The sequence below is a fragment of the Salarias fasciatus genome, chromosome 5 (assembly GCF_902148845.1).
Source record: "Salarias fasciatus chromosome 5, fSalaFa1.1, whole genome shotgun sequence".
NCBI classification, from domain to species: Eukaryota; Metazoa; Chordata; class Actinopteri; order Blenniiformes; family Blenniidae; genus Salarias; species Salarias fasciatus.
This window is the reverse complement of record NC_043749.1, coordinates 33,809,481-33,823,629: the sequence shown is the minus strand read 5'-3', so window position 1 is coordinate 33,823,629 and position 14,149 is coordinate 33,809,481. Positions and strand designations below refer to the sequence as shown.

The 14,149-nt window shown below is 47.6% G+C and overlaps 2 protein-coding genes across 4 annotated transcripts in view; one reads left to right on the top strand and one right to left on the bottom strand.

The window, feature by feature from the left end:
- acad9 (acyl-CoA dehydrogenase family, member 9) overlaps window positions 1-14,149 on the top strand; it is a 30,144-nt gene that overhangs the window by 7,338 nt on the left and 8,657 nt on the right. The window contains exons 14-18 of one of the 3 annotated variants that reach the window (XM_030092031.1): window positions 202-328; window positions 408-485; window positions 3,041-3,169; window positions 3,764-3,836; window positions 4,060-4,160. In XM_030092031.1, coding sequence (XP_029947891.1) covers window positions 202-328; window positions 408-485; window positions 3,041-3,169; window positions 3,764-3,836; window positions 4,060-4,160 — 508 coding nt within the window. Of the gene's footprint in view, window positions 1-201; window positions 329-407; window positions 486-3,040; window positions 3,170-3,763; window positions 3,841-4,059; window positions 4,829-14,149 lie in introns of those variants that run through there. The other 2 variants (XM_030092030.1, XM_030092032.1) reach the window with 2 other exon arrangements.
- Window positions 7,830-13,869, bottom strand: cfap92 (cilia and flagella associated protein 92 (putative)). The gene is made up of 11 exons (XM_030091685.1): window positions 13,864-13,869; window positions 11,933-12,043; window positions 11,610-11,670; window positions 11,414-11,524; window positions 11,166-11,282; window positions 10,379-10,560; window positions 9,530-10,302; window positions 9,215-9,409; window positions 8,774-9,059; window positions 8,542-8,697; window positions 7,830-8,030 (listed from the first exon to the last, which is right to left on the bottom strand). Exons 1-11 carry the CDS (start codon window positions 13,867-13,869, stop codon window positions 7,830-7,832), a joined length of 2,199 nt encoding a protein of 732 aa, XP_029947545.1.

Sequence of the window (14,149 nt, the reverse complement as noted above, 5' to 3'; positions counted from 1 at the left end):
GTCAGACTCCCTTTTGACTCGTGGGCCACAAGTTTGAAACCTGTGGTGGAGTGAAACCTCTATTCTTAGAAGTGTTTATTTGAACCGTAAACCTGTGGATCAAACAATAAGTTCAAAGACACTGATTTCCGTAGTCTGGGTTGTGTTGAAACCTCAGACCAACCTGCCAGAGCCTGTCCTCGCTCCTCTGTTGCTCTCCAGGGAGATGAAGAAGGGAAATGTGACGCTGGCTTTGGGCATGGTGGGGAAGAAGCTGCGGAGCTCCCTGGGAGGCACGGTGGACTTCGGACTGACGGGGAAGGATGGAGTGGTGCATCCCAGCCTGGCAGTGAGTCCAGTTTGTGAATGTCTGAGAAGAGTGCGACGAGTCTCCTCCTCAAAACCTCCGCTTCTGTCCTCACCTGCAGGAAAGTGCCAAGAAGTTTGAGCAGAACGTCGCCCTGTTCGGCTCCACCGTGGAGAGCCTGCTGTACAGATACGGAAAGGTAACGGAGAAGGAAGCCTGCTCTGCCTGATCGGCTCTGTTCCCGGTTTTCCAATGGTGTGGAACCTCAGCCGTCCCAGAGACGCCGTAAACCTTTCTGGAAGCGTCTCAGTTTTCCAAGCGCTCACATCCTGTATCATCCAATACACCTCGCAGGACTTTGATCACACTGCCAAAGGCCCGAGCATCCTGAGCTGACGCTTAACTGTTTAGCTTCAGTGGTCAACAACACTCAGAAGCTACTTTTCCTTTGTGTTAGCTGGCGGCTACATGTTTAGTGTTAGCTGGTGGCTACATGTTTAGTGTTAGCTGGTGGCTACATGTCTACAATGTTAGCTACTTTCTACATGTTTACAGTTAGCTGGTGGCTACATGTTTACAGTCTTAGCTGGCGGCTACATGTTTACAGTTAGCTGGCGGCTACATGTTTACAGTTAGCTGGCGGCTACATGTTTACAGTCTTAGCTGGCAGCTACATGTTTACAGTCTTAGCTGGCAGCTACATGTTTACAGTTAGCTGGTGGCTACATGTTTAGTGTTAGCTGGTGGCTACATGTTTACAGTGTTAGCTGGTGGCTACATGTTTAGTGTTAGCTGGTGGCTACATGTTTACAGTGTTAGCTGGTGGCTACATGTTTACAGTGTTAGCTGGTGGCTACATGTTTACAGTATTAGCTGGTGGCTACATGTTTAGTATTAGCTGGTGGCTACATGTTTACAGTTAGCTGGTGGCTACATGTTAATGTTAGCTGGTGGCTACATGTTTAGTATTAGCTGGTGGCTACATGTTAATGTTAGCTGGTGGCTACATGTTTAGTATTAGCTGGTGGCTACATGTTTAGTATTAGCTGGTGGCTACATGTTTACAGTGTTAGCTGGTGGCTACATGTTTACAGTGTTAGCTGGTGGCTACATGTTTAGTGTTAGCTGGTGGCTACATGTTTACAGTGTTAGCTGGTGGCTACATGTTTACAGTGTTAGCTGGTGGCTACATGTTTACAGTATTAGCTGGTGGCTACATGTTTAGTATTAGCTGGTGGCTACATGTTTAGTATTAGCTGGTGGCTACATGTTTACAGTTAGCTGGTGGCTACATGTTAATGTTAGCTGGTGGCTACATGTTTAGTATTAGCTGGTGGCTACATGTTTAGTATTAGCTGGTGGCTACATGTTAATGTTAGCTGGTGGCTACATGTTTAGTATTAGCTGGTGGCTACATGTTTAGTATTAGCTGGTGGCTACATGTTAATGTTAGCTGGTGGCTACATGTTTAGTATTAGCTGGTGGCTACATGTTTAGTATTAGCTGGTGGCTACATGTTAATGTTAGCTGGTGGCTACATGTTTAGTATTAGCTGGTGGCTACATGTTTAGTATTAGCTGGTGGCTACATGTTTACAGTGTTAGCTGGTGGCTACATGTTTACAGTGTTAGCTGGTGGCTACATGTTTACAGTATTAGCTGGTGGCTACATGTTTAGTATTAGCTGGTGGCTACATGTTTACAATTAGCTGGTGGCTACATGTTAATGTTAGCTGGTGGCTACATGTTTAGTATTAGCTGGTGGCTACATGTTTAGTATTAGCTGGTGGCTACATGTTTACAGTTAGCTGGTGGCTACATGTTAATGTTAGCTGGTGGCTACATGTTTAGTATTAGCTGGTGGCTACATGTTTAGTATTAGCTGGTGGCTACATGTTTACAGTTAGCTGGTGGCTACATGTTAATGTTAGCTGGTGGCTACATGTTTAGTATTAGCTGGTGGCTACATGTTTACAGTTAGCTGGTGGCTACATGTTAATGTTAGCTGGTGGCTACATGTTTAGTATTAGCTGGTGGCTACATGTTTAGTATTAGCTGGTGGCTACATGTTAATGTTAGCTGGTGGCTACATGTTTAGTATTAGCTGGTGGCTACATGTTTAGTATGAGCTGGTGGCTACATGTTTACAGTGTTAGCTGGTGGCTACATGTTTACAGTGTTAGCTGGTGGCTACATGTTTACAGTATTAGCTGGTGGCTACATGTTTAGTATTAGCTGGTGGCTACATGTTTACAGTTAGCTGGTGGCTACATGTTAATGTTAGCTGGTGGCTACATGTTAATGTTAGCTGGTGGCTACATGTTTAGTGTTAGCTGGTGGCTACATGTTTAGTATTAGCTGGTGGCTACATGTTTACAGTTAGCTAGTGGCTACGTGTTTAGTGTTAGCTGGTGGCTAGTTGTTTACAGTTAGCTGGTGGCTACATGTTTAGAGATAGTGTTGTCTACACTACAGTAGAAGCTACACTACCACTAATTCAAATGTTAACATGGAGTGCGGGAGTGAGAGACAAATTTTGGATGGTGTGTGCTTTTTTTTCTGAAGTCCTCCCACTTTTTATTTTAAGGCCCTAAACATTCAAACCAGAAATACAAACAGCTTCTTTTTCCCATGATGGCCTCCAAACACAGGAAGCCATTTATCACGCCATGAGAGCTCAGTCCAAACTGTTTACCAAGACTTCCTGTCACAAGTGTCTGGTGGCGTTCCATTAACGTTCTCCTGCTTCTGTCAGACCATCGTGGACGAGCAGCTCATCCTGAAGAGAGTAGCAGACGTCCTCATCAACCTGTACGCCATGACAGCCGTCCTGTCCAGAGTCAGCCGCTCCATCAGCATTGGCCTGAGGAACCACGACCACGAGGTACACACCCAGGTTTGACCTGGAGTGAGCAGGACCACGAACGTGCTAAAGTACATTACATGTAAAAGGAAGTCATGTGACTAGTGTGGTCATGCCACCGTAGCGTTAGCATTGTGTTGTAGCGACTGCATTTTCTCTTCATATGTAGCAAAATGTGTTTATGTAAATATGATCCTACTGGGATTAGGTTATCTGAAAGCTAAAAAAAAAAAAAAAAAAAAAGCTGGAGTGACGAAAAGGGTCAGAATAACTGAAACAGATGAAAGCGTGAGAGTGGCTAAATAAGTTGAAGAACAGTTGAACTGTTGAGCCCAATAATAAAATATTAGCTGTTCTTTAAAGAAGTTTTTGAAGTTTTTCCAACCTCCAGATGAACTGACTTGGTGTAACCAGAACGCCGCTGTCGTTGTTAAATGACAACTTGTTGATTTTTCAAGCTAAATTTAATTAACATCAGTCCGAACCAAACAAACAAACAGGAGGCCGAGTCCAAACTGCAGCACAGACGCATGTTTCTGAGCGGGAGAGGCTCTGCAGCGCTAATCAGAAGCAGAAACTGTCCTGAACCGTCTTCCTGCCTCGGCTCTCTTCTAGGTGCTGCTAGCAAACACTTTCTGCGGCGAAGCCTTCTTCAAGAACAATTACTGGATGGCTCAGCTGCAAAAAAGTGAGTGCAACACAGAACGCTAATTGAGAACAGCCTCCTCGAGGTCCGCTCGGCTTTTTTCTCTCAACAGCATCTTTGTATAAAAGACTTGCATGTGTTGCAGAATTTCCCCCTTTAACCACAGCCCCTCCCGCCCCCCCGCTGCTTTTCATTTTCACACTGCACACGCTCCTTTTTAACAACGGCGTCCACGCAAACTCAACCCCCCTGCCTCACCTTCCAGATTCTCCTGAGAACAACGACGCCAACATCAAGAAGATCGCCAGGGAGGTGCTGGAGAACCGAGCCTACGTCTGCTCCCACCCTCTGGACAGGACGTACTGACGGCTCCCCGGCAGAGTCACGTAGATAGCTGTGTATTTTATTAATGATTGTTCTTCAGGTGCCGGACGAGGCTCCGCCTTCTTGAGCCCGTTTGGCCTAACTCAACATGTAACTGATTAAAGAGAATAAAAGTGCTTTCAGTTAATTTTCCCGCAGTGAGAGCAGTGAGTGGCGCTCACATGCAGGGGTCTGTGCTTTGGGGCGGGGGGGGGCAGCGAGCCTTCAGGCCCGGAGCCAGAGCCACGCTCACACAGCCGAGGGAGAGAGCCGGGACATAAAGAGAGAACAGACCAGTAAACAAGCTGTGAAGTGCTCTGCACGGAGCGAAGGGCCTTTCAAGCTGCGGTGACTGACGTTGGAGCTCGGACCAGCTGAACCCTCCTGGTCCCCAGTGAGACCCGATCGACCTCCGCTGTTCTGCTCAGCTTGCTGCAGAAGCTGTACTTCTTTAATCCAGATTGGTTTGAAACGGTCAGAATCCTGTCTGATAAATCCAGGTGAAGCTTAAAGAACAGAAGGCTTCACGCTCATTAGATTCATGTCATACTGTGTAGCCAGCTGTGGACCACGGGCCTTATGTTTAACACCCCTGATCTTAGTCATGTCCCTGTCAGGATCGAGCGTGTGTTCTGTCATCTAAAAAAAAACAATAAAAGTTCTGGTTGGTATTTTGAAGTGTCCCGTCGTGCCTCCAGGGAGCATTTCTCCCGAAGCAGCAGCTGAAGCTTCCATCTGTTCAGGGATAGGGTTTGGGTTTTTTCTGTCTTTTTGGACTTTTATGAGCATCTACAAAGACAAACCGTTGTGTTACATTCACACGTGGTAGAACAGCTGTATGTTGATTATTTAAAGCTTTGAGGAGCCGGGAGACCAAACACTGCGAGAGGAGCCGGAGCGGAGTGGATGGCTTCCACTGCAGGTGACGGATCAGGCCGACTGGCTGGACTGACCTGTCCTCACAGGAAGGACTGCCGTGAAGTACAAATGAAGAAATATGAAGTAGCGTTTTCTGACTCTGGGATTGGACTGGCACTGCTGTGACCTTTGACCTTGTGGTGGTGTGCCTGGTGTCCTGTGTGGAGCCTGTGGAGCTCCTCCCATCCCGCCGGACAGGTGAGGAGCCGGGTGGCGGCGTGTTGCTCAGCGGCAGAGACGTGCCCTGGCTTCAAACCTCAACATCTGCAGCTCCAGTCAGAACCTGAGCTGAGAGAGCGGCCCAGACGGGAACAGTCCTCTCCTGGAAGCTGCGCCTCGGTCAGATTTGGAGCGTCCCTCAAGCGCTGGCTGCAGCCTGCCGTCTCGTGCTCGTCACATGCACTAACTTAAGCTTCAGTGGCTGATCTGTGCTCTTAAACTAATTAAACTTGTAGACGGCCTGGATCTTCTCCCTGCCGATGAACGGGGACGAGGCAGAGGTGCAGTCTGGGTAAGAAGAACGTACTGAGACTCTGCTCTGGTAACAGGATGAAGCTGTGACGACTCCATTTCCTGTCCCGGTGTGTGAGGTGAACTTCCTGCTTCTCTGTCACTTTCCATCACTGACTACACACTCAAGCTTTTCTGTTTCTGCGCACGTTCTCTCTCGTGCACGTTTGTTTTTGCTCTAGCAAAAAACGCTCAGTTCTGCTCCAACCATCAGCAGAAGGGTTGCTAACAAATGACCGACCTTCACACTGCAGTCTCAGCTCCCCAGCTACTCTATAAACCCGCCACGTCTCTTTATAGATCCACTCAGACTGAATGAAGGTCCTCAGTCATGTTCAGTCTGATAATAAAGTACAACAGATGAAATATTCTGAGAATTGACCATTTATCTGGAAAGGCATCGTCTAGCTGTGATCGTTTGTTGAGTTTTTCCGTGAGTCGTGCTCATAATGGCATCAGCATGGTAATAAATAATGTCCATATGGCTGGCCACATGTGCTCCAATCAAAGCTCTGGCTCTCTCTGCACTCCCAGCCTCCATCACCGCGAGAAGGCTTCGCTAACGGATGCATCAGTAATGTACCGCGGTGTTCCAATCAGCTCCGCCGTCATAAATCAATACGTTGGATGCTGCGGCTTCACGCTGCACCGTGCGCTCGGCTCTGGACGGGTTCCCGGTTCAGAGCGCCGGCGCTCTCCTGAAACTGCTTCCATGACGTAGGCGGGGCTGAAAGGGAACTCTGTGTGTTGAAAATTCAATAAAGATGTTGCAGTGCGTCTTGGATGTTTGGGACCGTCTTTAAGTTCTGTGTTGTGGTTTTCGGTAACAGGCTCCATTCGCTCTGTTTTTTCCTTACAGGCTGCAGGAATTCGGGGATGTATCATCCGCTGCATCTATTTGAAGCGAGCGATGCAGGATAATAGCTTCAGTACCAAGCATGAGGCTGATGAGTTCGGCTTTTGGGTGAAAATAAAACAAGCTAAAAGAATTCTAACTTCACGTTATTCTACATGAGGGTGACCTCCTCCACCCAGATTGAGGTCATTCCAAAAGCCCCTGGTTGAGTATGATCAGAACGGTGCATGCTGGGAAATGCCAGCGCCATGCCTCTAGTCTAACTGAAGCTCTTGGAAGCATGCTCTACCTGTCCCCGGCCGGGGCTTTCCTCTGCCCCATTTCTGGACCGGAGCATGGGCGTCTGCCTGGGGGAGCGGCTTGGATCCGGGCTCTGTGATGACCGCCGGCTGTCTGGGCTCTGAGGGCCTCTCTGGCCTGCTTCTGGCCTTCTCAGGGGTCAGAGGTCATATATGCATGATCACTATCACCATCTTATTCACATGATCACGCTGATCTTTAATCACTCTTCACATACTCGGTTACCTTGTCTTCTTGTGGTGGTTAGACTAATGGTGATCTGTAGTAGCCCTCTCTTGATGCACGCCCCGAGTTTACTACTAGTTACTACGAGTTACTACTAGCTATATTCTCAACAAAAAAAAAAAAAAAAAAAAGGTTTGTGGTGTCCTTGCATTTCCTTCCTTCCCTACGCCTCCTTTTACTTTTGTGGCCTGGTCTGTTCATTACTATGGTTCGTCAGGGGGAAAAAAAAAAAGGAAAAGAAAAAAATTATATATGTATGGTTCTGTCAGTTTCTGTGTTGGTTGTCGGCTCTGTTTTGGTGTTGTCTAGATTGGGGTTTGGGATTGTTCTTGGTTGCGTGTGGTGTGTTGACAACACTGTTTTGTATTGTGAATTTGTACATAGGTTGTGCCCCCCCCCCCCCCCCCTCCCCATTCCCCCTCTCTTTATCTCTCTCTCTTTCTGTCTCTCGCTCTCTGAGCGTCTCCGTCCCGGTCCTGTCCTCAGCCATGCCGGACGCCAGCTTTAAATAAAGGCAGCAGCAGGAGGAGACTCAGTCTCGTCCTGCTGCTAACATTAAAATCTGTTCGGATAGTAAAAGGCTACAATCATACAATATTGCACGCCCCAGCTGCTGAACAGGACAAGGGAAAAAAAAAAAAAAGAAGCATGTTCTACCATCTCTGCCGTAGAGACAAACAGACTTTTTATTCTGCACTGTTCAGTTGAGCTGTTGGGTTTTCTGGCGCTCTTCCTTCCTCGCCCTCGGGCCTGCTCTGTTTGAGAGTAGAGCTGATTCATCCCTGATGGGACTCAGGTGCTTCCTGACCGCCGACAACTCGTTATCCCGACTCGTTTAGAGTCACAGAAGAGTAGAGAGGATCTTAAATTCCGTAGCAGCCGGGTGAACGGGTGGAGGCGCGCCAGAGACCGGCGAGACTTGGACCACGTGCAGGCTGCGCCCTGGGCCGGTCCACGCCGCTCAGCCACGCCGTGGAGCCGCGGCGGGGTTCAGGTGTGGTAGGTCCCGGCTCCACCGTGGCGCTGTGGTACTGCTGGCTGTAGGTGAACCTCCGACCAGGCATCTGGAAGCATCAGGAAATGGGCGCTCAGCTTCTCTGCTGCATGCTGGAGTCTCTGAGGGAACGTCTCTGACAGGACGCACATTCAGTCCATTTGCTTCAACCCCTGACAGCAGTGGACCCAGATGTTTACCACTGTAAACTGAGGCAGCCACGCCTCCACCACACCCTGAGCACTTAAACAAAAAGCTGAAGGAGCCTTATAACACCCCGTCTGTGACATACAGCTGCTTTGTCATGTTCTCTAATGATGTGTTCCTTTTCTCTGAGGATAAACTCTTTCAGTTTACGTCTCAGGGTGTTTAGAGGGCTGCTGCTGCTGCAGCTGCAGTTTCAAACTTTGATTTGAGCTTTAATTCTGTCCATCTCTTCACTGAAGCCATACTCTATATAACTTTCTTGGTGGACAGGCCTTTCTCTTCAGCCAGATGCACCGTTTTTCTCCCACTGCATTACTGAGCTCATAAGTTAAAAAAACAAACTAAACTATTTGTGATGGTTGTGCTACACAGACCTTGGCCATCTCTTTCTGGAGCAGTTCCTTGGCTGTCCTGTGGAAGTTGAAGGTCTGGATGCTGTAGTTGTGCACCGCCTGGTCTGCAGGTACATCGACTCGTAGGAATCTGGCGTCTTTCTTCGGGCGGCGCTCTTGAACATTCTTCATATTTTCCTGAAAAATGCTGACATGAGTGAGTCGACCTGAAAATATGTTGGGTTTCAGTAAATATGCGTCCTTCGGGACACACCTGAATGAAGTTTCTCTGCTTCCGCTGCCGGCTCTGTCTCTGGCTGACGTACTCTGAGTTGGTCGTGCTGAGCGGGGGGAGTCGTTTCACCCGGACACGCCGAACAGACCCGTCTCCTCCACAGTCTCCTGGAGTGTCTCCAGTAGTGTCTGCTGCAGCACTTTGCTCACATTGCCGTGCACGGATACCAAACTCCTTGCTCATACTGAGAATCATGGCAGCCGAGGGGAAGAGGTCGCACTGCACGGCTTCATGGAGCAGCCTTACGTCACACAGCTGGCTTAGCCTGGAAAACAGTCTGTTTCTGAATGTGGAATCTTCAGTTTGTGACATGATGGAAATTTAAGTGAACACTTTTCTCAAAAGGTTTAAAATATGTAGTTAAAATATGCTGATGACTCTATAATAAATAGATATATGATAATATCTAATATAATTTACCGTGACAAAGCTTGGTAGCAGGCTGGAGGGACGGCGCCTCTGACGTGGACCCGAGGCGTTCTCATGATGCTCGCCAGTGGTTTACGCAGCTGGATGGGCCCCAGGCACAAATCCAGAGAGCCGTAGAGGCGTGTGAAAAAGCCCAGGCCTGAGTCGTAGTGGACAGTGACCTGCTCCTCCTCCTTCTCACTGAGCCTGAAAGAGATCACACCAGCTTGACCTTCCACTGGAATCCAGCAGCTCTCTTTTCTCTAAACAGCACGTCTGAGATCTGTCAGCACGGGCTGGCCGGCCAGCAGCAGCGCTCAGCCTTACTTCATTGGACAGGTCTCCCAGAGGCTCCTCACTGCTTTGTCTTTCAGCCCTTCAAGAACAAAAACGTGTATCTTCTTGTCTTGCAGGTGAAATCCTGAAACAAAATCCACGTTCTCGCTGCCGTCGGGCCTGAAGTTCATTGCGTGGTTTGATAAGGCTGTTTCTATACTTTCCAGCGAGCAGCAGCCCAGGTGGAAGGCTGCTGCGTTGATTTGTAGGATCTCCGACCTCAACTTCTTGACCATGGAGGAATTATCGCCACTGAAGAGGTAGATAATGCGCCCGAAGGGACCGAGGCTCGGTCCAACCACACTATGGAGGCTCTTTATGTTGAGTGGACAAGCAATGTCTATTTTCACTTTAAGCTGAGAATTGTTTTCGTAATAATGACCTTGAGGCAGCAGAGCTCTGCTTCCTGCTGCCTGTCTCCTCCTCTGCTCTGCTCTATCCATGGGACGACAGCGCTTGATTGGTAGGTGCAGCTCTAGACTTTTCTCCCCAAGCAGGAGCTCGGACAGGTTTAAACATGCCACACCATGAGTGTTCATGTTTTCTAATGTTGGTTCTTTGGCCAACTTCCTGTCCCGATCGTGAACCTCTATCTCTAGAGGCGGACCGCAGAGGAACTGCTGGACGTCCGCTGAACTCATCAGGCCAGTCATGATCACGTTCACATCTCTGAAGTAGATGTCAGCGCCTTGCTTGTGGTAGTTTGTCCTGTGTGGCTTCAAGTTATGGAACTTGTATTGGCAGTAGACGGGCAGACATTCCTCCTAGAAACCAAAGAACACTGTGTCCAAGATGTGAATTCACGATACCAGACGAGCAGCGAATAAGATGAACTCAAACCTGCAGGATGTGGAAAGGGACTGGAGAGGAAGGCAGGGAGGTTGCAGACAGGATGGTGAGTACCAGTGGGTTGAGTTCTGCCTTCAGTTGGTCTGACATCAAGGGTTTGTCCAGAGAGATGTTACACAAGACTTCAGCCACTCCGGCAGAGCGCACTGGGAAGTGTTCATTCACCGTGTCACCTGACAGTACACAGGACACACACACACACACACACAATCTGCAACGATCTGGAAGCTGTTAGAGTACGTAAAAACACTGAGATAAGTCACAGTTCTTGAGAATATTGGCCACAAAGTGATGTTTGTTTGACTGGATAATCAGGAAAAAGAGGAAAGACCCTGGAGGGACTGTCGAAAGGTGAGCGGATCTCCACAGATTTATGTTGACCATATGATGCTTGTATTGACTTTAGTGGTGTTCCCTCGGGCGCCATCGTGACGTTAATGTGGATTTTAAAGTACTGGGGCTCGTTCAGACATCCTGCGTCCCTGAAGGAGTGGCAGCACTGACTGTGAGCGGCCCCTGAGCTCCACTTTGGTTTTAGTGCTAAGTAGGAAACGTACAGATGACAAACTGTTGAGAAACAAGGAAAACATTCCATTTGGTAGGAAGGTTCCAAATAGCTCAACCTGCATGCTACAAATTCTGCCGATTGCTCCCTTGGTTGTGATGACGTGAAAGAGCAGGTACGAAGTGATTTAGAGCTTAGTTCCCCTGCAGGTGAGAGGCTTAACTCATTTGAAGGAAAGCATTTCCTCCCACTCCAGCTTTCTGACGGACTCACCTGCCAGCAGTGGGACGGGGCTGATTTCCACTGACACACTGCCAGGTTTTCTGATTTCCTCAAGCTCGAAAATGTCCAGTTTATGAAGGTCACTGTTCAGGAGACCTGTGTTCTTGTCTGCAGAACAGAATTTGGACAAAGATATTTATGAGACTGTGCATCAATGAAAGAAGGAAACGCTAATGACTGACCAATATCTTTCATTATGTGGTAGATTCATATGAAATGATCATCAGTACAGTACATACCTATTTCTGAGCCCAACTCTGATTTGGATTGAAAGAAGGGGATCTTTACAGATGTTTTTGACTTCTTCTCAATACAGGCTCTGATTTTATTGACCATAGTCTTGACACACCCTAGGAGTGAGGAAGGCTTTATCAGTAACATGGTTGTATAATGTTGCAGAGTGTTCTTTGATGGAGAACTGATGGGGATGCTTACCGTTCACACCGCACGCCTCGTCCTCCTGCAGGCTGAAGACTTTGCGGTTTTCGTAGCGGGCCTGTGGGGACAGCTTGTCTTTACTGTTCCATATCTGAAGCCTGATCCTATGAGAAACCAGCCTGGTCAACAAGTCCCTGTCGACTGGGATCTGGAAACTGTGTGCCCAGCCGAGCCACGTCTGCTCTCCGTCACGCCACGTTCTCACAACCTGTTGAAAACAATCTGTTAGAAGCAGCCCAGTAATCCGGGTTTATTTCAGCTCTACTCAGTGCAGCTGCTGGACTGTTGTTGATGAGCTGTTCCTGAATGGCCATGGTTACCTGGGACTCCTCCTCCCGGCAGAGCTTTGCCACCGGGCCGTACACCACCAGGTCCACTTGGGTCGTCTCTGCAGTGCCTGGGAGCAGCTCGTATTCAATATGGTAGCAGCTCTGAGCCGGAAGGGATTTCACCACAGCACGAGATGAGGCTTGATTTGAAGCCTTTGCCTTTTCAGAAGCACAAGACAACTGACATCTGGGTTTGTGAGTCTTTTCCCCTGTAAAGACCACAGCACACACCTTTTTCAAGCTGCAGACACAATATAATCACGTAGGACGCAAAAAAAATATGCCTGTGGTGGAGCGCAGGGAGAACGGGTGGATTTTATGCTCAGGTTAGAGTAAAATGAGCAGAGTTCAACCTTTCGTGTTTTTGTTTTCCATTCAAAAAGACAGCAGCGAGCAGACGTCTTCCTCTTGGTGTCCCCGGTTTATGTAGAGTGAACTGACCTTGTGGAAGAGCCAAGGCGATGTAAACGGTCCAGGTGACACAGTAAGAGCTGCTGTCTGTTTCTGCTCCGACGGCCTCATTTGAATCCTGCCGATTCTCCGGACCGGGTTTCCCACATGTCGGTGTGTTCTCCGGATCGCAGACATCTTCCTGTCCTTCCCCTGGAGCCAGGCCGTCCTCACAGGCTGGCTGCTGTCCAGTGCTCTGACTCGGATCTGACATTTTGGCCTGACAGTCGAAGGAAAAACACTGGAAGATTATAAGAACTAGAGAAGATCCCACAGCTGGAAACACAGAGCAGCAAGACTTCATAAAGACTGGCGGTTCACACGGAATTATTATTATGTGGATATGTAGAAATAACAATGTCAGCTTCTCCAGTCTGCCTCGGTGTTGAGATTATCTAGTTCAATATGCTGAATGTTATTGTCTCCAAAAATGCATATATTGAAACATTTTAAAACAGTAGCATATTAAAATAAATTAATCTGCAAATATTATTGAGTTTTCATAAGTGTCCATGTAGGGCTGTTATTTATAAAGTAATCATTAATGATTAAATAATGGGGTAAAAAAAAACCCCTAAATATTAGACAAAACATAAGCAGAAGAAGAAATAATTGTGAAAAATATTGATTATAAAATATGAGCATAATTTCATTTCTGGTCAGGCGATATTTCTTCTGGTCCTTTTTTGCATTTGTCTCATTTTTGCTCAGGTTTGGAATTCCCGGTTATTTTTTCTTCTGTCACGTTTTTCCTCACTGTGGTCTCATCTCTCACTGTGACATGAAGTCCTCACCTCTGTAGAGTCAGGACAACTGAGGCGAATGCCAGGCGTAACTCAACAGCGTCTCCTGAGCAGTGTAACAGAATTAATCAATCATTCAAGAAAGAAGTGAAAATTGAAATTGTCTAAATTATTTTCAAGAGAACACAAGTGATGGAATCAAATAAAAAATAACTGGTGAACTTATTGTAAGATTGTTATATTATTGTCATTAAGTTTGTTTGAATGTTCTTAAGGTTGATGCCTGCCAGACACTGCCAAGGGAAGAAACACTCAAAGATGTTTTGAACAGCGAGCACAGGGTGTAGATAAACCCTTCATAGCTTAATGAGAAGAGCAGAAAGCGTAGAGTTTTTCATTTTTTACAGAATTTAGTTTTAGTAAACGATTCATTTTTTCTCCAAATTATGTTAACTCGTTCCACAGATGTAACTAAACGACATTAAATACTTGTTCCTCGTGCGCACAAATGAAGAGAAGTTTGAGGATTTTCGATTGTTAGTTTTGAGGCACAGAGAGTCGGCTGTGGATTCACCTGCGGATGAACTCTGATTCCCCCTGCGGTGACTGATTTGCGGTGATTGATTTGTGTCGGGCTCGAGCTCGATCTGTCCGGTTGTCACGAGTGAAAGGCGTCGCCATGGAAACAGCTGTGAGGGCGGAAGTGCGGTGTGCTGCAGCTGCCCTCACCTTCATCCAGATTCAACACATTTCCCTCCTTTCTGGGAGGATTAATCTGCTCAGACATCGTTTATAATCCGAGTGAGGGAGCATTACCTGAGGCCCGCCGGTTTATGAGGCAACAAGCAAAGAAAGCAGGAAGTATATCAGCTTTCCCTCCTCTACAGGGCCAGATTAATATTTTACAAGGCCTCAGGGCAACACTTTGCTGTGGGCCTCCACTGACCCCACAACCTCTCACCTCCCCCTCTGAACATGAACCCCAGCGTTCCCATTCATCTCTAAACCGCCCGCT